Here is a 24,785-nt window from a genome sequence, read left to right on the forward strand (position 1 = left end):
TTCGTCACAAACTGGAGTCTAAAGATCTCTAGAGGCATCTTTAAAGAAGAAAAAGGAAGGGAAACAAGATCTACCTTCAGAGACTGGAGCCAGAAGAGAAGAGAATCAGGTAGCTGGACAGTATGTCTAGGGGACCAGGTGAAGGAAGGGGCCATAAGAATGTGGCTGGCAACATGGGCAGGTGAGAGGAGGCCTAGGCAGCAAGGGAGCAGGGCTGCTGGGAAGCATAATCAAGGGAGCAGGCAGAAAGGAACCAGGGAGTATGGCAGCAAACACAGGAGGATAGCAAGGGAGTAGGCATCTGGGATAAATGGGCGGGGGCAGGAGGAGAACTGAATGGACATGGGAGGTGGAGCAAAGAGCAAAGCAGAATGTCTGAGTAACCTCTTAACATGGCAAGGACTGTTACAATTACATTGCTTCTGTCCCATGTCAGCAGCTCCCTACCCCTGGGAGTCGAGTAAGATTCTCTGGGAAGTGGCTATGGGAACTCCTGCTGTCAGCCATTGCTCCAGCGCCAGTCGAAGGGCTCACAGGGCAGGAGGTGCACTTGCATGTTATCAGATGACTCTGTGTGGCATTTAGTAATGTCTTGCCAAGAGGCCTTATACTCAGGTCAGGGATTGTAGCATGATGGCTCCCCCTCGTTGGTAGGAGCCTCGTGGACATAGAATATCAGGATTGAAAGGGACCTCAGAAGATCATCTAATCCAGCCCCCTGCTCAAAGCAGGACTAATCCCCAATTTTTGCCCCAGATCCCTAAAAGGCCCCCTCAAGGATTGAACTCACAACCCTGGGTTTAAGCAGGTCAATGCTCAAACCACTGAGCTATCCCCTCCTCCCTATGTCACTCATGGGGGGAGGGTTAGCTCAGTGGTTTAAGAGTTGGGCTGTTAAACCCAGGGTTGAGAGTTCAATCCTTGAGGGGGCCATTTAGGGATCTGGGACCAAAAAAAAAAGAAATTGGGGATTGGTCCTACTTTGAGCAGGGGGTTGGACTAGATGACCTCCTGAGGTCCCTTCCCACCCTGATATTCTATGATTATAACTCTGACATCCCCCCTCTATTTCCCCTTCTTCTGGGCTCCTTTAAGAACTCACGCAATCTCCAGTGACCTTTTAAGTTCAATCTTTTAATTTCCCCAGCTCTCCTCAGGCTGGTAACAGAGTTTGTCACAAGAACAGAATCCAAAAGTTCAAAGCAAACAGTTTTTCAGTTCATCGTCCCTTCTTTAACTCCCACTCCCAGGCTTTGTCTGGCTAGGGCTCTTGAGGAGCCACACTTGCTCCTCATAGCTACTCCTTCTACCAGATTCACACGGTCTCCTGAGCTTCCCCAGTTTATCACCAGGCTTCCTGCCTCTGGCAGTCTCATCTCAGCTATTCACTCAATTGCACTCCTACCTGCAGCTTCCTGCTGCTGTTTATATTGGAATCCCAGATTCTCCTCAGATGGGGCTCATCTTATAATCAGGGCTGGCTTAGCCTCAGGCTCTCCAGCCCACAGGAAAGCCATATTGTTACAGGGATCAAATAGAACGGAGGGCATAGCCAATCAGGAACCACCAGACAAGTTAAGGCTTGCCTGCTTCAAGGGGAGTGCTGGGTGTACCTAAGTTGGAAGATTTGCTTCACAGGTCTAACCCAGGGTCTTGGTCCTGGTCCTAACAGCCGATGCACCTTCACTTAAATGGTGCGACCACCCAGTAAGTTTTGGTTTGAAATTTAAAGGGCCAGTTCTTTGAGTTTTACTTTAATTTACTATTAGAGGACTAGTAAAAACTTGTGGCGAGCTGTCACAGACACCCTGTATCAGACCCCTTGTTACTGACACACAGTCAAGACTGAAGTGCTGCCAGTTAGATGGGGAAATGACTTGAAGAGCTAGCTGGTATGCTGCTTCACCTTCGGTTGAAAGCATCTAGCCCCATTTTGCCAGAGCAGTGCAAAGAGTTGTCATACTGTCTGAGTCATCATTGAGTCTATGTGGCAGGTAGCTTCAGTGACTAAAAACGCCGCCTTTCACCTCCAGCTCACTAGAAAACTCCACCTTTTCCTCCTGGGCGAGGACCTGGCCACTGTGATCCATGCACTGGTCTGTGATTCACTGTATCTGAAGTTGAAAAAGAAAGCAATGGATAGATTCTAGGTGGCACAAACACAGCTGTGTGTCTCCTCCCTGCCATCATCCCTCTGTTCTGATCCCACTAAGGGCTTCCAGGCTGTTTCCATTGCCAGTTTAAGGCTTTGGTTCTGATCCCAGGCCATTAATGGCTCAATTCCCAGCTATATTAGAACCCACATCTCCGTCTATGAACTGTCAAGGAAATGGGACCTTGGTTGTTAAATTGGATTTAGAACAGATTGTGTTGTGCAGATGGCATGTAGGTCCTACTCCACCCTCTGCCTTACTGTGACCCTAAGGGCATCCCAATGTCAGAGAGCAAGGGTCTCACTGGTATCAGGTATCGAGTTTCAGCAGGCCTGACCAGTTTAGTGTACTCCAATTCACTTTATGACATAATTTGTATCTAATAGGTATCATGTTAGGTATCTTTAGAAAGCCAATATCACACCGATCATTAATATTCTTGCGTGGCGTGCGTGCGGCAAACGCCCAAAGGACTGTATAAATGGAAAGGAAATATGGGACTAAAATGAGTTTGATCCAGACCAGTATGAGGAGTGAATAAACAGGATTTTTTTCAAGCAAAGGAAAGGCTGACATCTCTGTGCAGGTGCAATCACAGTCAAGTTGCCAGTCATTGGTGTATTGGAGGCTACAGGGACAGATCAATTTGCGCTGTAAAAAGCACGAGCAAGGAAGAAACCAGCATGGAATCGTCTCCAACAGACTCCATGGCACCTTTCCTCACAGCAGGGGCACTGAACTTTGAGAAGGATACATTTAAAACATTCACTGGATTATAAAAGAGAGGGGCAAAAAAACCCAAGTGATCTTTCACCTAAGTAGACAAGGAACCAAGGACTTTGGACCTTATGGGAGAACCTGACCAAGGGGGTTGTCAGCCATCTGGCTGGAAGGAGTGTGGGAAGAATCTTACCTTGAACCATGACTGTGGCTTTATTAAGTCTTAATCACTAGAAAGCGTTTTTCACTTTGTAGCCATTCTGACTTTATTTGACTTTATACTTGAACTCAATTAAAACCTTTCTCTTTCTTTAATGAACTAGTTTTACTTTTATTCCAAATCAACCCAGTGCCGTGTTTGCCTTCAAGTGATTGTGACATTCTATACCTTGGAGGAATGTCCTGTAACCCCCATATTCCTCATTTTTATATAATCGTGATCTTACATATAAAGCATGCCTTGTAAGGTATGAGGAAAGGTTATGATCTGCTAAAAGTAATTTCTCTATCCATATATGTATATCATTAATGCATATGAAATTATGAGAATTGTGTTGTATGGTTGTCACTTAAACATGCTGAAAGTTGGGGAATCAGTCAGATACTAGCTCCCCAAAGGCAACAGCAAGGAAAGTAACCAGCGCACGAGCGGGTGTCAAAAAACTATCAACAGCCATTGTCCAGCAAGGGAGCTACAATTCAGTGACTCACCTGCATAAGGCCGCACCAGAGGAATTGCTCAACCTTGCCTGGAGACTCAGCAATGCCCCCCAGATGTGCCTGGACTTGTTTTCCAAGCACATGGACTGAGGGTATAAAACAGAAAACAGCAGGCCCATGCTTGGCCTTTCTCCTTCACCCACCTACACTGCAAGCAACAAGGCCACTCTGAAGACTCCAACTGAGGGGACTGGCCCAGATTTCAAGGGTGAAATCTGTGAACTATGAACTTCAGTGTCCAGTGGGATGAGAAAAACTGCTTAATCTGTATGTTGCCCAGTCTAATAGGGTTGAGAGTTTAGACTGCATGCTTATATTTTATTTTATTATATTATTTTGGTAACTATCTCTGACTTTTTGCCTGTCACATAATCACTTAAAATCTATCTTTTGTAGCCAATAAACCTGTTTTATTTCTTTACCAGTGAGTTTGCCTGAAATGAATAGTAAATGTGCTCAGGTTTTACAAAGGCTGATGTATGTTCACTTTCCATTGATGAAGTGCTGAACCAATTAATAAATTTGAACTGCTTATCTTGAGCAGAGCAAGACGGTATATTTCTGGGGTACAGTGCTGGGAGCTGGGGGTATTTGGCTTTGGTGCCTTTTTCTGTGTGATTCATGTGTGGCTCTGGGAGCATTCATGCAATCAAGCTGGGTGTTGGGGCTCCACATGCTGAGTGATAACAGTGCCTGGAAGGGCTTGCTGCTTGTCACTACAAGGCATTGTGAAAGACAGCTCAGGCTGGAGAGGGTTCAGGAGGGCACAGTGGTCCCCGTGGTCCCCAGGCTCCACCCCGGGGATCCCATCACAGTGATTGTTAACTCCAGTTAAAGCAAAAAGCTGCTGTGCTTTTGTCTCTTTAAAGGAGCAACAGACCTTTAGTCCTCTGAATGTTCCAGGAGAGGACTGAGCACATCAGGGCAGATGGTTTTGGGGATTCAGGATTGGGGTGTGTTGGGGTCAGTGGGCTACTAGTAACCAAGACTGGTGGAGCCCAGAATGTGGCAGTAGTGTAACAAGTAGGTTGCTGGAGTCAGAGATGCTGGACCAGGGTTGCTCTATGCACAGACAGTTAGTGCATCCTTGTGTGCTGGCTGAGAGCACCCAAACAAGTGGCTACAGCAGCAGAGCATTTTGGGGCACTCAGGGTTACAGGACGAGTGGTGATACAACTTCCCACGGGTCTGGGATGAACCCCAAAATGTCACAATGGCATAGCTGGCAGGATTTACACACAGCTCGCTGTTTTGACTGAAGCTTTACACTTACACTTGGAAAACAGTTTTAAGTGATTCTCAAGTGATAAGACCTGGGAACAGTCAAAGAAAGGTTACAGTTTTATTATTTTCTGTTTGTTTATTTTGGGCAAGGGAAATAGAACAAAGGAAGTTGAAAATGAATGACAGTGAAACAATCACTAAGCTAGAGTTGGCTGAATTGGAAAGGAGTAAAAAGCCCTAAAAAGAGAGGCTGAGTATGCAGCATGAGAATTTCAGAAATGGGAAGCAGAACAACAAGAGAGATCGTGAATACTAAAAATGGGAAAAGGATAGAAGCCAAAGAGCAAGAAGAGGTACACAGGCAGGACCTGGAAGCAGAAGCAGTTGCCCACCAACAAGCCATAGAGCTGAAAGACAAAGAAGCCCTGGAAAAAGAGAAGAGAGGTTATATAACTTGGACATGATGGAAAGGCATGGACAAATTCCACAGCCCACAGGTGTACTCTTTCCCCAAGGAACACCCAGCTGGGACAAGTTGTGTCCTGCATACAAAGGAAGCAGACTGTATTGAAGAATCCTTGACCACTTTTGAAAGGCCACGTTCCAGAGCGTTCCAAGAAGTCCCAATTTTCATTAGTAGGCTGTGGGGGAAAGCTTTAAATGTATTTAATGAAATGGAACTTGAACAAGCATTGAAATATGGTGAATTTTAAAAGGCTGTATTGCAAAGGTTCCAGATTACTCCTGAAGTGTATAGAACAAAAATGAGAAACCTCAAAATGAATGACAAGATGAGTCATAGAGAATGTGTGTATAAATTGTGTGAATTGATTGAAAAAATGTGTCAAGGGGAGTAGGACAGAGTTATGAAAAGCCTGCTTTGGCAAAGATCTTTCACCTGGGAACACAATGAAAACAAGTACCCTTGTACAGCTGTGGAAGATCCTGACTGAGAGAAGGTCAGCCATGTCTGGAAAGGGAAAAAAAAAATCTACCTTGATCCCAGCTGTACCTTGATGAGTTAAGTCTTAGCTACTAGAAAGTGTATCTGACTTTTATTTGCATGAAACTATTTTGTCTTTATCTCTTGTATTTGAACTCACTTAAAACCCATCTCTTTTGTTAATAAACTTGTTTTATTTTTGATCTAAACCAACCCAGCTTTTTTTAATTGAAGTGATTGTCAACTCCAGTTAAGGCAACAAGCTGCTATGCTTTTCTGTCTTTAAAGGAGCAACAGACCTTAGTTCAGCAGAAGGCTGGACGTTTCAGGGCAGATGGTTTTGGGGAAATTCAGAACTGGGGTGTGTGTTGGGGTCAGTTGGCGAGTAGCAATCTAGGCTGATGGAGACCAACGTATGGCTGTGGTGTAGCAAGCAGGCTGCTGGACTGCTCAACACACAAGACGCTTAGTGCATGCTTAGGTGCTGTCTGGGAGCATGCAGGCCAAGAGCTCCAGCAGCAGAGCAGTTTATGGCACTCAGGGTTACAGAACAAGCAGTGACACAACCTCTCACTGGTCTGCACTGCACCCCAAAAGGTGACCCCTATAGTGACCTTGTCCTCTGATTTCCCTGCAGTATTGTGTGCGTCACCGGTGGGAGCTGGGCTGAGAGATCTGGGCACATTGCAGTGGAAGTACTTGGAGGAGGACATGGAGTTTCTAGGCACATATTTGCCTATCAGGTAACATCTCAGTTCAAACCCCTCTTATACTGCTTCCATAAGACTGCAGCTGCAATGCTATTCTCTGCTCACAGATTCTCTTGGAGAGTGGGAGTTGTGTAGGTCATAGAATCATAAAAATGTAGGCCTGGAAGGGACCTCAAGAAATCATCAAGTCCAGTGCCTGCACTGTGGCAGGACCAAATAAACCTAGACCATCTCTAATGGGTGTTTGTCAAACTTGTTTTTAAAAGCTGCCACAACCTCCCTTGAAAGCCTATTCCAGAGCTTAATATCTAACCTAAATTGCCCTTGCTGCAGATTAAGCCCATTACTTCTTGTCATACCTCCGTGAACTTGGCAAACAGTTGATTGCTGTCCTCTTTATAATGACTGTTAACATATTAGAAGACTGTTTATCAATTTATCCCTCAGTCTTCTTTTCTCAAGACTAAACATGCCCAGTTTTTTTTTCCCAGTAGGTCAGGTTTTCTAAGCCTTTTATCAGTATTGTTGCTCTCCTCTGGACTCTTTCCAATTTGTCCACATCTTTCTTAAATTGTGGTGCTCAGAATTGGACACAGTACTCCGACTGGGCCTCACTAGTGCTGAATAGAGCAGGACAGTTACCTTCTGTGTCTTACATACAACACTCCTGTTAATACACCGCAGCGTTGTATTAGGTTTTTTAGCAGCTGTATCACATTATTGACTCATACTGAGTTTGTGGTCCACTATAGCCTCCAGTTCCTTTTCAACAGTACTATCACCTGGAGAGTTTCCCCATTTTGTAACTGCTTTTGATTGTTTAGCTTTCTAAGTGAAGTGCTTTGCACTTGTCTTTATTGAATTTCATCTTGTTCAATTCAGACCAATTCTCCAATTTGTCAGTCATTTTGAATTCTAAACTTGTCCTACAAAGTGCTTGCTATCCCTCCCAGCTTTGTGTCATCTGCAAATTTTATAAGCATACTCTCCATCCATTATCCAAGTCATTAATGAAAATATTGAATAGTACCAGACACAGGACTGACCCCTGCAGGAACCCAATAGATATGTCCTTCCAATTTTACAGCAAACCATTGATAACTACTCTTTGAGTACGCAAAAAGAAAAGGAGTACTTGTGGCACCTTAGAGACTAACAAATTTATTTGAGCATGAGCTTTTGTGAGCTACAGCTCACTTCATCGGATGCATTCAGTGGAAAATACAGTATTTTCCACTGAATGCATCCGATGAAGTGAGCTGTAGCTCACGAAAGCTCATGCTCAAATAAATTTGTTAGTCTCTAAGGTGCCACAAGTACTCCTTTTCTTTTTGCGAATACAGACTAACACGGCTGCTACTCTGAAACCTGTCTTTGAGTACGGTCTTTCAACCAGTTGTGCACCCGCCTTATAGTAATGTCATCTTGTCGACCAAACTTCCCTAGTTTGCTTATGAGAATACCATTCAGAACTGTGTCAAAAGCCTAACTAAAATCAAGGTATATCATGTCTACTGCTTCCCCCCAGCCAATAGGTCAGTAACCCTGTCAAAGGAGGAAATTAAATTGGTATGGCATGATTTGCTCTTGACAGATTCATCTTGACTATTCCTTATAACCCTATTATCCTCCAGGTGCTTACAAATTGGATTGTTGAATAATTTGCTACAGTATCTTTCCAGGTATTGAAGTTAGGCTGACTGGTCTATAATTCCCTGGGCCTTCCTTGTTCCCATTTTTAAAGATAAGTACTATGTTTGCCTTTCTCCAGTTTTCTGGGACCTCTTCCTTCCTCCAGGAATTCTCAAAGATAATTGCTAATGGCTCCGAGATTGCTTCAGCCAGTTCCTTAACTACCCTACGATGAATTTCATCAGGCCCTGCTGACTTGAATACATTTAATTTATCTAAATATTTTTAACCTGTTCTTTCCCTGTTTTGACTTGCATTCCTTCCCCTCGTTGTTAATATTAATTGTGTTGACTATCTGGTCATCATTAACTTTTTTAGTGAAGACTGGAGCAAAATAGGCATTAAGCACATCAGCTTTCTTGATGTCATCAGTTATTAGCTCTCCTTCCCCACTAAATAGAGGACCTATACTTTCAGTACAGGTCAGTACAACTTTGGGAGCTGCTGCATTGTGGTAGCTGGAAATCTGGTGGTCTTGAGCTTGGAGGCACCAACTGAAGTGAGGCAGAAATAGAGTTTATCCTATTACAAAGGAGTTTGATCTAAGAGGGAGTGAGGTGCTGACTGGGTGAATGATGATGGATGAGTAACAGAGCTGAGAGTTAAAGATACAACAAACAGAAAGCTTGCCTCATAGCCTGGTTGTATAATGTAGTAAAATCTTATTCCATGGGCAAGTTAGTGATAGGAAGATCAGGGAGGTGTCGTCGGATTTGTAAAAATCTACAAAATCATAATTTAAATGGTGTCACCCTCTGCAGCGTGGTGGTGGTGGGGTGGGGGGACTCACTGCCCTCCCAGCTCCAGGTCCAGTGATTGATGCAAATTTTGATAATACAGTGTCATGGGACATGACTCGAGTTAGGTCAAAAGCCCTTTCTCCCACAAATACAGTGGTACCAAACATGACAAGCCTAGAACAATTATGTAGATATATATTTGAGAAAATTTTTAAAAATCAATTTTTTTTAAATTATAGTTTAACGCAGGGATGCATTGCTTACCCCAAAAAAGACACTGATCTTGGCTAATCCTAGGGAAGTTAGCCTCGACACGTAGGACTGAAAACATTTATTCTTCTTGATATACTTGCTAATCTCCATTGAACGTTAGGTATGCGCGTGCCACATATACTGTCATTGGAGATTTTTCCTTTATTGGTATTCATTGGGCTGGCTCTAGTGCCCTCTGGTGCGGTGTGTTTATGCGCCAGCATAAGCGGCACTGCTGGCCCTGCACCTTTCAGTTTTCACCTGGGATGGTCGCTGGAACAACTCCTCTTGCTTCAGCAAGGCGTTATTCAGTGTTTTTCTCTTCAAGTTAGTTCAGTCTTAGTTTAGTAGTAGTGTAAATACTATTATGGTAGATAGTTAGTCCCCCGCCCTTAGCATAGGGGGGCTTCCTTCGCGTCTGGGGCTGGGCATGCTCCAGTCCCCAGACTTCAAACCTTGTGCCTCCTGTGGCAAGCCTTTGCTGGTGAATGGCCCACACTCCAGTTGTCTAAAATGTTGGGGAAAGGCTCACGTATGAGAGTGCTCTTAGATTTGTCAGGACTTTCAGCCCCATGCAAAGAAAGAGCGGAGGCCAGGCTGAGGGCTATCTTAAAGGGAGCTGCACTTAGACTGGTGTTGAAGCCAAGCCAATTGGATTCAGCACCAGGCACGTAAGTTTCTTTGCAAAGCACCCCTCCAGCACCAGGTGCTCCTTGGCACTGTTCTCCATCTCTAGTACTGAGGAAGAAGCATAAGAAACAGCTGTCAGAGAGGATGCTCCCCGGTGCCAAGCAAAGATAAACAAGGGGAGGGCAGCGGAGTGTGACCTGCTTTGGGCCACTCCACCACCTCTGGTCCTCTGGCAGCACCATTGACTCCACCCTATGGGTCATTGAGTCCAGTGTGGGACCCCCTGCTGACACCAGGAAGTTATCACGGCACTAGCGGGATCACAGTGCCTTCCACCCTGGATGCCTTTGCAGCAGCCAGGGACTTGCTGTCACTCCAAGTACCACCGACCCCGATTGTGGCAACCACTGGCTCCGATGAGCACTACAAGCAGAAGCGAGCATGTGGCTCTGAGCTCTTACCTGGCACCAGGGCCCACAGTACCAGCCAGAGACAAACTGGCCCTTCTATCATCTATGAGGTCATCCCCAATATGGTACTGGTTCCTGGACTCTCAGCACCAACCGGCGGAAGTGAAGGGTATTGATCCCCCATGGTCATCTGAGGAGGACTCTTCAGAATCTGAGGTGGAACCCTACATCCCATCCTGAGAGCTGTTTGCCAGTACCCATCCTACATCCCTTCAGAACCTGGTGTAGGTTGCCCCACTGGCACCTGGCCAGAAGGACAATGGCCTATACAAGTTCAATGGCCTGGAATCCATGGGGATTTCCCTCGATACTGGGACCACCATCCCACCAGTCCTACTCAGATGCATCCAAGAGGCGGGCTTCAGCACTACTTGTTTGGCACCCAACCTCAACTGTGGTACCAAACCCGGTACCAACACGAAAGACCTGGGCCTGCGGGACATAATAGGGGCACAAGAAGAGGAGGAAGCTTCACCTCCGGTTCAGGCCTCTTGCTCTTCCTCCCCAGATGAAGCCATCTTGGGGCAAGTGGCTTGCTGCCACAAAATAACTTTAGAGCCCATCAAGATCTTCTAAAGAGGGTAGCTTCTAACTGAGGGCTAGAGAGCGAGGTACTCAAGGAGTCTTTGCATAACCTCACTGATATCTTGGCTGCAGCATCTAAAGTGGCCCTACCCATCAACAAGGCCATTATGGGTCCGGTCAGAGCACTGTGGCAGACCCCATCTTCTCTCCCTCCCATTTCAAAGAAGGCAGAGAAGAAATACTACATGCCGGCCAAGGGGTACAAATGCTTACATTCTCACCCTTCTTCTGGGTTCCTAGCAGCCAATGAGAGAGACAGACAAGGCCAGGCAAGTGCTACTTCCAAACAAAATGACTAAAAAAAACTAGGCTTGTTTGGCAGAAAAATTTATTCAGTGGATGGATTACAGCTTTGTATCTCTAACCAGCAAGCTGTGCTTGGGAGGTATGATGACAATATGTGGGACTATATGGCAAAATTTAAAGACTCGCTGCATCAGGACTCCAGGCAAGAGTTTTCTGCCCTTTTAGATAGATATTAGTTAGTAGATAAGATGTTTCTTGTTCACTGGCAGGCTGTGCCCGGTTCTGCCGGTTTCAAATGTTGTCTATCATGCCAGGAGGCAATCACAGTAAGTGATGGGCACTCCTGGTGCATCTGTTGCCTCGGGAAATCGCACATTGCCCAGAAGTTTAACTTCTGTCTGGCATTGAAATCTAACGCTAGAAAAGACAGGGAGGTCAAACTTTGTCTCCTCCCCGGCTACTGACCCATGCCCAGGGACTGTCTGTCATCCCCTCCACCTCCTCTCCTCCTCCACCCCCCCACCCCCATACACCGGTCTGCGAGCAAACCCACTACCTCCACTATCTCTGAGCTGCACTCCTCCAGGGCATCTAAGAGGAAGATGCAAGACTTCTCTCATAAGTCTTCCCAAGATTTTGCCTCAAATTCACTGGGTAGGGAATCTACCTTGAAAAAGCCTAGGTTCTCAGTGACTTCAGCTACTTTAGCACCATCCGCACTCCAGTCAGGTACACGCCAGGCTGCTGGTTCCTCAGGTATTCAGGGCACTGCTAGACTGAAAGACAGCAAGGTCTCGGGCCTGGAGAGACCATTGGTACAGTTAGTGGACCAAGGGGGCAAGAGGAGCGCCTCTGCTTCCTTGGTACCAAAGAAGCCCACTTGGGCTCTGACCGCACTTCCCTCGGAGTGACTGAAACTTATGGTACCATCAGCTCCCTTGACCACTATTACCTTGGTGCAGACCATGGCTTTGGCACTGATAGTATGCTCGGTACTGCAGGAGTTTTGTTTTCTCCATGACCTGGGTGTATTTGAGGTGCCTGATTTTCCACTGCTCATCTCTGACGTATTTTCGGTACCGCGGACATCAAGATCTCTAGAGGTTCACCTGGTTCTGACAGTTTCACCTCAGATTTCTCCAAGCACTTCACTATTCCATAGCGAGTTTGAGGAAGAGGATTCTGATGAAGACCTTGCCTTGGTATTCCAAATATTGATTTAGGGCTCTCCTCCTCACCTGTATAGAGGCCTCCTTTCCAGAAGTCTCTGAGGCTATGACCACTTGTGGCACAAGGTAGCCACTACCTTGCTGCTGTGAGCACCCATGGATGCCCCCTCCTATGGCTTATGCGCCCCCTCCTATGCCTTATGCACCACCTCCTGGGCCATACTGGGACCCTTGGGCACCTCTCACCAACAACTTTCCAGGACTTTGAGCAACACCCATTGCAAAGATAAGCAACCATCATCGTCTGCCCTCTCTAGGAGATCTGATCCTCAAAAAGAAACCTTTGAGGAGCAGGAAGCTAGAGCTGATGAAGAGGCCCCTCCTCCAGCCAACACCTCCTCTTCATCTCAAGATGAAGCAGTCATGCCTCCTCCTCCATCCTTAGCAGATGATTTTAAACAGTTCCAGGATCTGATCAAGAGAATTGCTGACTCCTTGCAGATCCCTCTTGAGGAGATTAAAGAACATCATTGTAAATTGCTTGATATCCTTCATTCACCCTTATCTGCCCACATGCTTTGCCTGTCAACGAGGCCCTTTTGGACCATGTGAAGATTGTCTGGTACACCCCAGCTACTATTCCACCTATCTACAAGGAAGTGGATAAGAAATATTCCCTGGAAGGCAGCACTATGCTAAATCCATGCCCCATGAAAAAGACCATAAGCATCTAGACGTACTTGGTAGAGAATCTTATTTGTCAGCGTCACTGAACTCTTTTGTTGATCGCCTACCAGCAGAGCACAGAAAGCAATTCAAGGCAGTCATTGTGGAGGGTCAGCTACTTTCCAGAACATCTCTACAAGCCTCCCTTGATACTGCTGCCTGTTCTTTCTCTACTGCTATAGTTATGAGAAGGGCTTCCTGGCTCCAGCTCTCTGGCTTTCCAAAAGAGGTCCAAAATAGGGTAGAGGACCTTCCTTTTGATGGGTCTAAACTGTTTGCAGACAGCATGGACAAATCTCTGTGCACATTAAAGGATCTAAGGCTATTTTGTGTTCTCTTGGGACCTATACACCTGCCTACAAGAGAACATTTAGCAAGTCCCAAATAGTTCAGAGATCCCATCCTGCCCAATTTCTGACCTCCCAGTGGCTGTATGAATGACCTCAAAAGAGACAGAAATTCCAGAGTAGGAAACCATCCACCTCTCAGCCTTCCACCTCACATCTTTCTTCCTCCAAGCACCAACTTTGACTGGCTGGTTGAGGGCCTGAATTACTGTCTTCATCCTTAACAGCTGCACCAATTCACCTACCTTCCTCCATTCAGCAACCACCTTTACCACTTCACGTGGGCTTGGGAGTCAGTCACTACAGACAAGTGAGTTTTGGAGATTATCTCCAAAGGGTACATATCCACTTTACATCCAGTTTTGGAGATGGAATCCACTAGATTGTAATCAGCGTATTTACTTGATGTTCACTGTTATTGCAGTCTGTTTAAACAGTTAATCTCAGACTCATGTCTGAGGCTGATATTTCTGTACCCTGCAATGTTCATCTTTGTTCATTACCTGTAGAGAGATTTTGGTGCACAGCTAGTGTTTCCTATTGGTACCTTAATCCCCCTCTCTGCTGCTTCCATTCATTAGCAGCAGAGCTGCTAGAACACAGCCAGATACATGTGTGTGGTTGTAACGTGTGAGCCGCAGGCTCAGAGCACATGGAACTCACTATCAGGGTCTCTCTACTATGTCTTTCCTTCACTTATTTTGCTAAATGTTCCTCATTCATTCATTTCTCTCTTTTCTTTCCATTCAGAACCCAGACCTGAAATCCATTGCTCCATCTCAAGGTCCTAAAGCTGGAGGAACCTGCCTGACCCTGCTGGGCTCCAAGTTGCTGACTGGGTGCCCCAGTGAGATCAGTGTTCTAATTGGAGACCTCCCTTGCCACATGTAAGAGCTGCTGTGTAGTTGCAGACTGTAACTGTAAACAGACTGCCATGCGCCATTCCCTTCAGGTTTGGCCCAGACTTCTCACTAGAAAGCACTTCAGCCATTCACTCTAGCAGCAATGATGGCTAGCTCAGACATTTGTCTTGAGTGCTCCTGTTTGTAAGGGTAGTAGGTGGGGCACAAGGCCTTTAAGAAGGTGGGCGTTAAACCTGAGCAGCAAGCTGTGGGGTGCTTGGAGCGCTTTCAGCAAAATGAAGGTGCAGCATTTCAGAGGATGTTTTAACCTTTTATTGGTCTCTCTTCTGTGTGTCTCTTAGTCTCTCGGAGGTGCAGGAGAATCGGCTGCAGTGTCAGACGAGCCCCAGTAACATGTCTGTGGAGCTTCCAGTAACTATCAGATATGGACACAGGGAACGGAGATTAGAGGGTTTCCTCTTCAAGTACACTCTGGATCCCAATATCACTTTTGCAGAGCCAGCCAAGAGCTTCCTCAGGTACTGAGCTGCACTGCAAGTGCACGACTCTTCCCACAGGGCATCAGGGATACTGAGAGCTGTGCGTGCATGCATGCATGCCCACACACTCCCACAGCAGGTACCGGAGCATTAACCATGTCTGTATGGATGTCTAAGTATTTTTACTGCACTCATCACCTTAGTATCTGAGCATCTGGGTAGAGTGAGTCCAGACTTGTGTATTGAGCCATCAGATGGATGCATGGCCTACAAACATTGGCACCAGCCATGGGTCGGGGATGACACAGCTTATGGGTTGTTATATGGTGACTAAATAAGTGACTCTGACTGCTTCTGTGTGTTGCAGTGGTGGGAGAGTGATCCGAGTTCATGGACATAACCTAGATGTTGTACAAAATCCAAAGATCCGGATTACGGTTTCACCATCAGAACGCCGCCGGCGAGGGCTGGGGAGATGGCGTAGGATCGTGCCAGAAACCGAGTGCCCACAGAATGCCCTGTGCAGCATCCAGCAGGTATCTTGACCTTTGTGCTGGCAAAGCATGCAGTAGAATTGAGGCTGAAGGCCTCTGTCAGTGCTACTGACCTAATGGCCAGAGACCTCCTATGTCAGAGGCTCTTGTGCCCCTTGTTATAGCTGTCTTGGGTCCTACGAACTAAGAGAGAACATGAGAAACAAAAAGTCTTCCTTGGTGAAACATTGTCCCCCAGATTCAAAGTTTAACACTCCCCTCCCCACTTTGTAAAATTCCAGCTCTCAAATCCCCATCTCTCCCCAGAGCCTGTGCAGAAAGTTACAGTGTGGGAGACAGAAACGACATGACAGCAGCAGAAGGCATGAGGAAATCTACAATTATATTGTGAGGCCTGGCTGCACAGTGCCCCCACAAAGACAGACTTCACCCTGTCCTAGCGCAGCTCTGCCTTAGCGGGGCCAAGGCCCTGCCCCACACAGAGAGATGACAACAAAACCAAAGTTAAATGAAGTTGTTATACCCTCAATTCCGCCTGCCATTTACAGCACCTCACCTGCCATTAGGACTACCCCAGAAGAAGAGTCCCTGTGGAGCAGCTGCTCTAGTGTCTCAGACTGTATAGAGTCCATCTCAGTAGGGGCTCCAACGTGGTAGGGTTTCATTTAACAGCCTGGTAGCCACAGCACACCACTGAGCTGGACGTCCACTGCTGCACATGTGCTGTATGTACAGCAGTGGAGGGCTTGGTGCACATCCCCACTGCCTCTGAAATGCTGACCTAGTCACCTCTGCCCATCCCCTGCCGAATCATACTGCACAGTTGGCGGATTGCATTATCAGGTGGCCGCTTTTCTCTGAAATAGGTGGTGGTGCATTATTATTATACTCATTTAAAAAGCCCTCGTGACCAAGGGGTGAATCTCTCTGGGTATACTAGGTACATCCTGGACTGCCATCTAACAGGATGCAGGACCGGTCAGGCCATTGGTCTGCGCCACTGTGACAATTCTTATGCTTTATTGAAAGCCATATTTCCCTATCATTCTGGACAGGTTTTATTTGTGGCTGTGAATTCCAGCGGGGGAACAGAGGCTATTTGATATATTTAGATATTAATCTTTTGCCATGTTTACAAAATGTAAAAACATTACCACAAAGGTAACAAAAATCACTGATAAATCGGAGCGGCAGCATCCTCCACCCCCTAGAGGCATGCAGCCTCCCAGGCAGCTAAACCACAGAAAACCCCAGTGAACAGATGGGCTTTGCTGTTGGCCACGAAAGTAAACAAACAGGTTTTGTCAGATCCATGGGGCTGTGAATGCTAGGTCTGAGAGCTCTCTATGGGGAATGCCTGGTCACCAGCCCTGTAGTATTTTAAATATAGGGACTATTGGCAAGGGGATTCCAGGTGCTCCACGCAGCTGAGAAGAGTTCGGAGACCACTAAAATCACCTGGAGAATCCCTTAAAGTTCAGACTTGTCCTCTGCATTTGGGATGGGTGACTGGGATGGCACCTAGACAGGATGAGTGCAGGGGATCCCTGTGCTCTTCTTTACGCTTGTCCCACAGAACCCTGGTGATGGGATGCCACAGGGGAGCAGAAGCATTAGAACAGAGGCTGACTTATTCTTTCAGATTCCTGACTCTCTTCCCTTCTGCTCCTAGTTTGAAGAACTATGTCTCATTAACTCCTCCTACCTTATCCTGTGTAAAACTCCGGCCATTAACCTGCTGTTGCGGATTGTCCAGGTCAAACTGGAATTTATTCTGGATAATCTGAGCTTTGATTTCAAGTCCTTGCATCCCACACCCTTCTCCTATGAAGTCAATCCAATCCTGAAACCCCTGAATGCTGAGGACCCTGCCAAACCATATCGGCACAAGCCAGGAAGTGTCATCTCTGTGGAGGTAAGGCTACAACCAGCTCAAAATCACAATAAGCACCACATAAACCTACTTCCTAGGTGATGGCCTGGGACTGTTCTGATATCCTGGCAGTGTCAGAGATCTTAATGGCACTTCACTGGCATACGGTAAGAAAGGCAGTCCCTGCTTTTATTAGCCTACAGCCTAAATGAGATACAATATGACACACAATGAGAAATTGCCCAACAGCTGGAGAAGGAGTGCAACAAAAAAGAGCTGTGTGCTATGTGCATAGCTTTTTATCGCCATGCATTGTTGCTGGAGGGTTCTATGGGGCTTGAGGAGAGCAATTAGAAATAAAACAGCAATATAGAATGAATGGGGAAAGGGGGAAATAGACAGCAATCAATAGCAATTAGAAGTTATGGAGTGTAGAAAATTGATAGGAAAGCTAAAGACATCAGGGAAGAATCCATGACTGATGATGTGAAGGACAATAAAGGGTTTTTAAATATATAAGGAACAAAAAATCCTAGCAATGGTATAGGCCCATTACTAGATGGAGATGGCATAACTGTTCATGATGCTATCATGAGCTGGCTTGCCCTTGAAGGGGAGTTGTGCCCAGCTTCACCTGTGACAGATCAGTTACTCTCCCAGTTGGTTATGACTGGCTAGGGATCATGTGGCCCTGTTCAATTGTTAGGCCCGGCTGATGAGCCTACTGAGAGCTCAGTTAGTAGTGAAAGCTGCAGAAGAGTAGTTGACTTCTCTGGTAGGTGCTGTGGAAGGGTAACTTCCAGACAGATGATCTGGAGGAGGACTGAAGAGCGGCAGGAGAGAGACAGACTCCTGCAGTAGGCTCTGAGAGAGGCAAAGGGCAAAAGCCACTGGGAGCTGCAGCCCAGGGTGGGCTCGGGAACTGTTTGTGTTTGAGGTTTTGCATTTGTGGAATAAAACTTTCTGGAAGAAGACTCTGGGTGAGGAGGCCAGCTGCATACAGAATATGAAAAGGAGTGTTCAATAAATTTGTCTGTTCTGTATTTGGAAAGAAACAGGATGGTGTACTCATATCACATGAAGATGTTGAAGTCCTTTCCAGTTCGTTAGTAACTAAAGAAAATGGTAAACAACATCTACTAGGGTTAAACATGTTTAAGCCACCAGCCCTGGATAATTTGCGCTCAAGAACTGTAAAAGAAGTGATTGCGGAGATCTCTGTCCCACTGATGTTAATTTTTAATGAATGTTGGAATAGTGGGGAAATCCCAAAAGACTGAAGAGTGCTAGTGTTGTGCCAGTAGACAAAAAGAGCAAACGGGGTGGTCAGGTAGCTGTAGGTCAGTTAAGCTGACCTAAGTCCTGGACAAAATAATGAAAAAGCTGATATGGGATTCAGTCTATTAACAATTAAAGGATAGGAATATAATTAGTGCCAGTTAGGTCTTGTCAAACAAATCTGATTTCATTCTTCAAGATTACAGGTTTTGTTGATAAAGCAGTAATACTTAAACTTTTTACAGCACTTGACTTCGTACCCCATGACATTAGCACCATACAATATCAACAAAGCACATATAAGAATTGTAATAGTCATGAGGAATCATTATTTAATGGGAGACTTTATAGTGGGATTCTGCAAGGGGTCTTTACTAAGTCTGGTGCTATTTGACATTTTCATCAGTGATTGGAGAGTAAATATAAAATCACTACTGATAAAATTTGCAGCTGACACAAAGGTTGACAGAGTATTAAATAACGATGAGGCCAAGGCAGTCGTACACAGCAGTCTGGATCACTTGGTAAGCTGGGCCCATTCAAACAAAATGCATTTTAATAGAGCCAAATGCAAAGACTGTATCCTGGAAAGCGGTGACTCTGGGGGGGAAAAAAAACAATCTGAGCCCCAGTTAACAAGGAGTTGAACCGGAGCTCCCAGTGCAATGCTGGGGCAAACAGGATGAATGCGAACCTGGGATGTACAAACGGGAGCAGTGAGTAGGAGGAGAGAGGTGATTTTATCTCTGTATACGGCATTGGGGAGATTGATACTGGAATACTGCATCCAGTTCTGATGTCCACATTTTTAAAGGATGTTGAAAAACTAGAGAAGGTGCAGAGAAGAGCCACAAAAATTATTAGAAAGCTCGAGAAAATAGATTGCAGTGAGAGACATAAAGAGCTTTACCTGTTTATCAAAAAGAAGCTTAAGAGGTGACATGACTACAGTATATCGGTACCATCACACGGAAATAATACCAAGTACTAAAGGGCTGCTTAATCTAGCAGAGAAAGGCAGAAAAAAACCCAATGGCTGGAAGCTGAAGCCGGACCCATTCCAATTAGAAATTAGGCACAAATTTTTAACAGTGACATCCTATAATGATGGATGAGATTTTTTATCTAGCAAAGATTCCAGCTAGTCCTGTATCCCATTGACATGCCTTTTTCTTATGTTGAATTATCTGCAAATTTTGTTTCCCAGAATCTCCAGTGCAGGGGATGCTTGTCCATGCATAGCACCTTCATCTTAGGGTTTCATGCTGCCTGCTCCCAGGTGGCAAGCTTACTTCCTGGTGAGACTAGGGAGGGAGTTAATAGGGCTTTTGTAGAACTCTCAGCATGCCCTATGGTTGGCCTGTTAAATCCCGTCAGCCTCTCTAAAGTCAGGGGTTATGCACACAGCTGCCTTCCCAGAGAGGCCCAGGTTTGATATCCTTTTGCACCTGTATTCCAGGGGGAAAATCTGGACCTGGCCATTTCCAAGGAGGAAGTGGTGGCCATGATTGGGGAAGGGGTCTGTGTTGTAAAAACCCTGACAAGGAATCATCTGTACTGTGAACCTCCATCCGAGCAGCCAGCTCCACAGCACCGCACAAAGCCGGAGGGAACAGACTCACTCCCAGAGTTTACAGTAAGAGCTCAGCTAAGCAGCGGAGACAGCAGTGGGGGTGGGAGTGTAAACACTGAATTAGTGGGGGAGAAATCTACAAAGCAAAAAAACCCCATGGTACTGAGTCTCAGAGCCCGGGTTAGCTGACCCCCCTTCCCTGGGCTCCGAGACCCTTCCCTGGGTTTCAGCGCTGCTAGTTTTTGCTCCATAGTGTGAGCTGGAGTCAGCTGACTGTGCCTTGAGACTTGCTGCTGCGGGTCTTTTTGTGTAGAGATACTGGGGAGAGGGAAGTGCTGGTGGTGGGGAAAGCGGGGAAATGGAGGTGGCGGGGGAAGGAGGAGACAGAGGTGGTGGGAAGACAGGTTCTGGTGTGGAGGGAGGGAAGAGACAAGTGCTGATGGTGTGGGGGGAAGGAAGATGGAGGCATTGGTGTGGGGGAGGGGAAGAGGAACACTGAGGCACTGGTGTGGGGGGAGGGGAAGACAGAGGTGCTTGTCGTGGAGCTGGTAGTGGTGTGGGGTAGGGTGAGACAGTCAAGCATTCCCCTTGGAGCCCATGACTCAGTCTGCAGGATGGGGAGAATCTGACGCTCTGATCTTGCCTGGGCTTGCATTTCGTTTGCAGGTGCAGATGGGGAATTTGAACTTCCTGCTGGGCAGAGTGCAATATGACACAGAGAGCCAGCTCACCTTCCCCTTGGAGGCCCAGATTGGCTTGGGTGTCGGAGCCTCCTTTGTTGCTTTGATTGTCCTGATCATTGTCTTCATCTACAGGTGAGAAGTGCCTGAGTGCGTGTCTGTGCTGCTCTGGAGGGATGATTGCAGATCCGGGAGGCATACCCAGGCTAACTGCAATCTCGCTAGCATGGCTGAAAATAGCAGTGAAGACATGGCTGCACAGGCTTCAACAACATGAGTATGTACCCAGGTCCCTGGGTGTCTTGCACTGCCCATGCTGAAGCCTCATGCCACTGCCTCTTGGCTGCTATTTTTAGCATGCTAGCTAGCTTAAAGCTAGCATGGGTATTCCTAGCTGAGCTGCAAGCATACCTTGGATTGTGTTGTAGACGTACCTTCAGTGATGACCTGCAGAATCTTTGGGCACCCTGATCACCGTCAACAGGAATGTTCAATGGGCATAGCTAGGCCTCTACATTTGGGACCTAATTTAGTCCCTCAATTTTCCTTACTTTGGGTGAGACTCTGCAGCCTTCCCATTGGACTTCAGAAGGTGCAGATTTGGCCTTGGTGACAGAACTCCCACCTGAAAGGCCACTTGCCTCTGGAGTTCAGAGTTTGCAAGTAAATCCCAGACACACCTTCCAGTGTAAGCTGAGGGTTTGCAAAAGGATTTAGGCCACTGGCCTCTGCTTTTGGGTGTTATGGTCTATCCAGTGTTCAGAGATACCTCCCCCTATTTTGCTCCCTCTTGGGGCACGTGGATTTACTATCACGGACCCTCCCTTGCCACCACTACCAACTCCACAGTTGAGATCTTCCTTAGGGGCTGATGGAAAGAGAAGACAGGCCCTAAATTCATTTCCAAAAATAATGCTGCAGATAAAATGCTTATCTATAGTTAGATGCATGGTTGAATTGTATGGAAGCCCCCAATGATGCATTTAGGATTGCCTCCGCATAAGACATAACACAGAGTCGGAAACTGGAAACCAGAGAGTTGCTCTTGTGCAGAAGATGATCACGTAATCTGGTCTAAAAAAGGCTGTCAGCCTGGGAGTTGCAATGTAGGATGCTGTTAGCAGGTTGGTCTAGAGCAGCCTGGAGTTATTAGCCAGGAATTTTGTCACCTTCTGAGGAGCAAGGATGAGCTTGAGGCCTCAAGAGAGGCTCCTCCATTCTTCTGAAGAGGATGGGCCCCTCACGCCCAACTTGTGATCCCGCTCAGCGCTAGCTCCTTTTGCCCAGCCAGCCCTCAGTTCTTTAGCACACATGGTAAGGCCCATCCTTTTCTCAGTTTGAGGAACACTTTGGGGGGACATCTTTTTCCCTGAGATGTGTAGACAGGGGGGAGTTTAGAAACCAAAACCTAAATTATGTTAAATTAAGCCCAGCCTGATGGAAATCTCATCTGCAGTGAGTCAGCCAGGTGGTCTCCAGCTCTGCTTCCCATTACAGGAGAAAGAGCAAACAGGCTCTAAGGGATTATAAGAAAGTTCAAATCCAGTTGGAAAACCTGGAAACAAGTGTTCGGGACAGATGCAAAAAGGAGTTCACAGGTAAGAGAACTTCCCTCCCCTGCAGCTGCAAATAGAGGGGTTGGGGAACCATCTCTGGCCCTTCCATCTCTACCAGGCCCTATGGCCCTTGTCTCAGGAGCTGCCTCTGTGTGAACAATCATACACCTTCCTATGTCAGTGTGTTACAGTTTACAGCTAAATTCTGCTCAGCTACCCACATGCCCTTGAGGTCAGTGGAGTGGCACTTGTGTAACTGGGAACAGAGTTTGGCCCATACTGGTCTCTGCAGTGCTTCATCTGGAATATCAGAATCTAGAGATGGGATCATTAGTGTCCCCCTTTATCCACAAACTATAATTCTATCACTAGTAGCAAGGAGCACGGGGAAGGGGGGACACTAGGAGCTACAGGAGAGACTAATACAGTGATTTCTAGTTAGAGGTGGAAAGCAATAAGACACATGAAAGTCATGGTGCTGTAGTGACTGTATAATACTGTGTCTCTGACCTGTGATACTGCCTATTATCCATTGAGCCTGACTAAACACAAGGCCAATCCTTTATTAAACATCATCCTTTCGCAATCACTAGTCTGCTTGGTAGAGCTTTTTCTGCTTTTTTTAAACCCAAAAGATGGCTCCCAGCTGTAAACAAGAATAAAAACCTGTCAGACCTTCCAGTCTCTCCCCAGGAGCCAGGGCTGGAGAGCTCCCTACAGAACATTTGCCAGTGCTCCGAACAGTCTAGTTTTAAATGCCCCAGATGACAGGACTTCCACTCCTTCCTTTGGAGAGGATTCCACAGGATGAAGCATCTCACTGATATTTAGCGTTTGTTTCCTTTGTCAATTCCATCCCATTACATCTAGGTACCTCACAGCCCCATGTTCCACGCTCTGGGACACACGTTCTCTTGGTCTAACTTTGTAACACAGAAGCTACCTTTATTTTCAGACCTGATGACGGAGATGATGGATCTCACCAGTGACCTTGTTGGCACCGGAATCCCCTTCCTGGATTACAGATCCTACGCAGAACGCATTTTCTTTCCAGGACACCGTGAGTCGCCACTGCAGAGGGGCCTGGACATGCCCGAGTGTCGGCGGCAAACAGTGGAGCAAGGCTTGGTGCAGCTCTCCAACCTCCTCAATAGTAAACTTTTCCTTACCAAGGTAACATTCCTTCCTTAGTTCCCTGCAGTAATTGGCTCCTGTGCCATTTCACAGGCAGTTGTTACCAAGAGAGACATAAGGGACTGTGAGCTCACTACAGCATTCTTTAAAGTGCCTCCTGATGGAAAGCAAGAGACTGGAATAGGTGGATACTCCCCATATCTATAACACTCCCCACAGCACCTCCTACTGGGAAAGGCCATAGCTGTGGTTACCCTATTTTAATAGATTACAGCATTTGTTCATCTTTGTGTGTCTCTCTCTCTCTCTCTCTCTCGCGCTCTCTCTCTCTCTCTAGTTTATCCACACTCTAGAAATCCAGCGCACATTCTCTCCAAGGGACCGGGCCTATGTGGCATCCCTTCTCACTGTCTCATTGCATGGGAAGCTAGAGTACTTTACTGACATCCTAAAGACTCTCTTGAATGACCTCGTTGAGCAGTATGTGGCCAAGAACCCCAAGCTGATGTTGCGGAGGTGAGTGATTCAGTAATAGTCTCACTGTCTTCAGCCTGGTCATGGCTGGTCCCTGGACAGAACTTTTCTTGGCTGTGATAGAGCTCTGTAATCCCTCTGTAGTAACAATGAGACCATGTGCTGTGCAGCAGATCCAGTAGGTGTCCAGACATGAAGCTCTATCAAAGAGGAGGCAACAGAAATAAGAGATCCCAGCTGTAGACAGTGATGAGACAGAGCAAGAATCCTTCATGCCGATCCTCCTTCCTCCAAGTTCATGCTAGACACTGAACTTCCTTTTTTCTGCCCCCATTTCCCTTTTTCAGCTTCTCTACCATGTGGTCATTCTTCTGTCTCCCCTTGCCCTGGGCTATGCTGAGCCCTTAGCCAACCTTCCTGTCTTGTCAAGCACAGTCCCCTTTTTATGGGTGCTTAATCCTCACTTTCTAAATGTCACTGGGTCTGCAACACTGTGGGCAGACACTTTTTCTCAAGGAAGCAGAGACATGGCACCCCTATCATTTGGCCCCTTCACTAGCTTCCTGCCCATCTCTGAATCCTATTCTGAATTGTTTCCGTGGTTTTCAAAGCTCTCCAGAGACTGGCATCTACCCACCAGCTTCCTGCCCTCTGACTTCTGCCGCTCTAATCCTATCCCCTTCTGGTCCCTTCCTGCAACAGTTAGAGGTGACATTTAATTTGTGCTCCCTCTTCTGTCTAGGTCACTTCCCCTTTGCTGCTGAGTCATTTCACACAAGAAGTACTTGAAATCTCCCTATATGTCTGTGTGTGATGTGGGGCAGTGCAGGGAGCTGGTACTGTGGGTCTGTGTGTGATATTGTAGGGGAGGAGCTGGGATGTGGGTCTGTGTGATATTGTGTTATATTGTGGGGAACTGGGACTGTGGATTTATATGTGATATTGTGTTATATAGCATTTTGGAGATTCTGGGACTGGGGGGTTGAATAGAATATTGTATGATATTGTGTGAGGGAGAGGCTGGAACCAAGGCTTTTAGGGAGGCATTTTCGCC

The 24,785-nt window shown here is 46.5% G+C and overlaps 1 protein-coding gene across 6 annotated transcripts in view; it reads left to right on the forward strand.

Annotated features, from left to right (window-relative positions):
* The window catches only part of PLXNB1 (plexin B1), a 193,925-nt gene that overhangs the window by 143,611 nt on the left and 25,529 nt on the right, over window positions 1-24,785 (forward strand). For all 6 annotated transcript variants that reach the window (XM_074957248.1, XM_074957247.1, XM_074957246.1 and 3 more), the window contains 10 exons: window positions 6,398-6,503; window positions 14,078-14,214; window positions 14,532-14,708; window positions 15,037-15,205; window positions 16,836-17,078; window positions 19,774-19,950; window positions 20,554-20,702; window positions 22,065-22,165; window positions 23,079-23,296; window positions 23,595-23,773. In XM_074957248.1, coding sequence (XP_074813349.1) covers window positions 6,398-6,503; window positions 14,078-14,214; window positions 14,532-14,708; window positions 15,037-15,205; window positions 16,836-17,078; window positions 19,774-19,950; window positions 20,554-20,702; window positions 22,065-22,165; window positions 23,079-23,296; window positions 23,595-23,773 — 1,656 coding nt within the window. The remainder of the gene's footprint in view (window positions 1-6,397; window positions 6,504-14,077; window positions 14,215-14,531; window positions 14,709-15,036; window positions 15,206-16,835; window positions 17,079-19,773; window positions 19,951-20,553; window positions 20,703-22,064; window positions 22,166-23,078; window positions 23,297-23,594; window positions 23,774-24,785) is intronic.

The sequence above is a fragment of the Natator depressus genome, chromosome 7 (genome assembly GCF_965152275.1).
Source record: "Natator depressus isolate rNatDep1 chromosome 7, rNatDep2.hap1, whole genome shotgun sequence".
Taxonomy (NCBI): Eukaryota; Metazoa; Chordata; order Testudines; family Cheloniidae; genus Natator; species Natator depressus.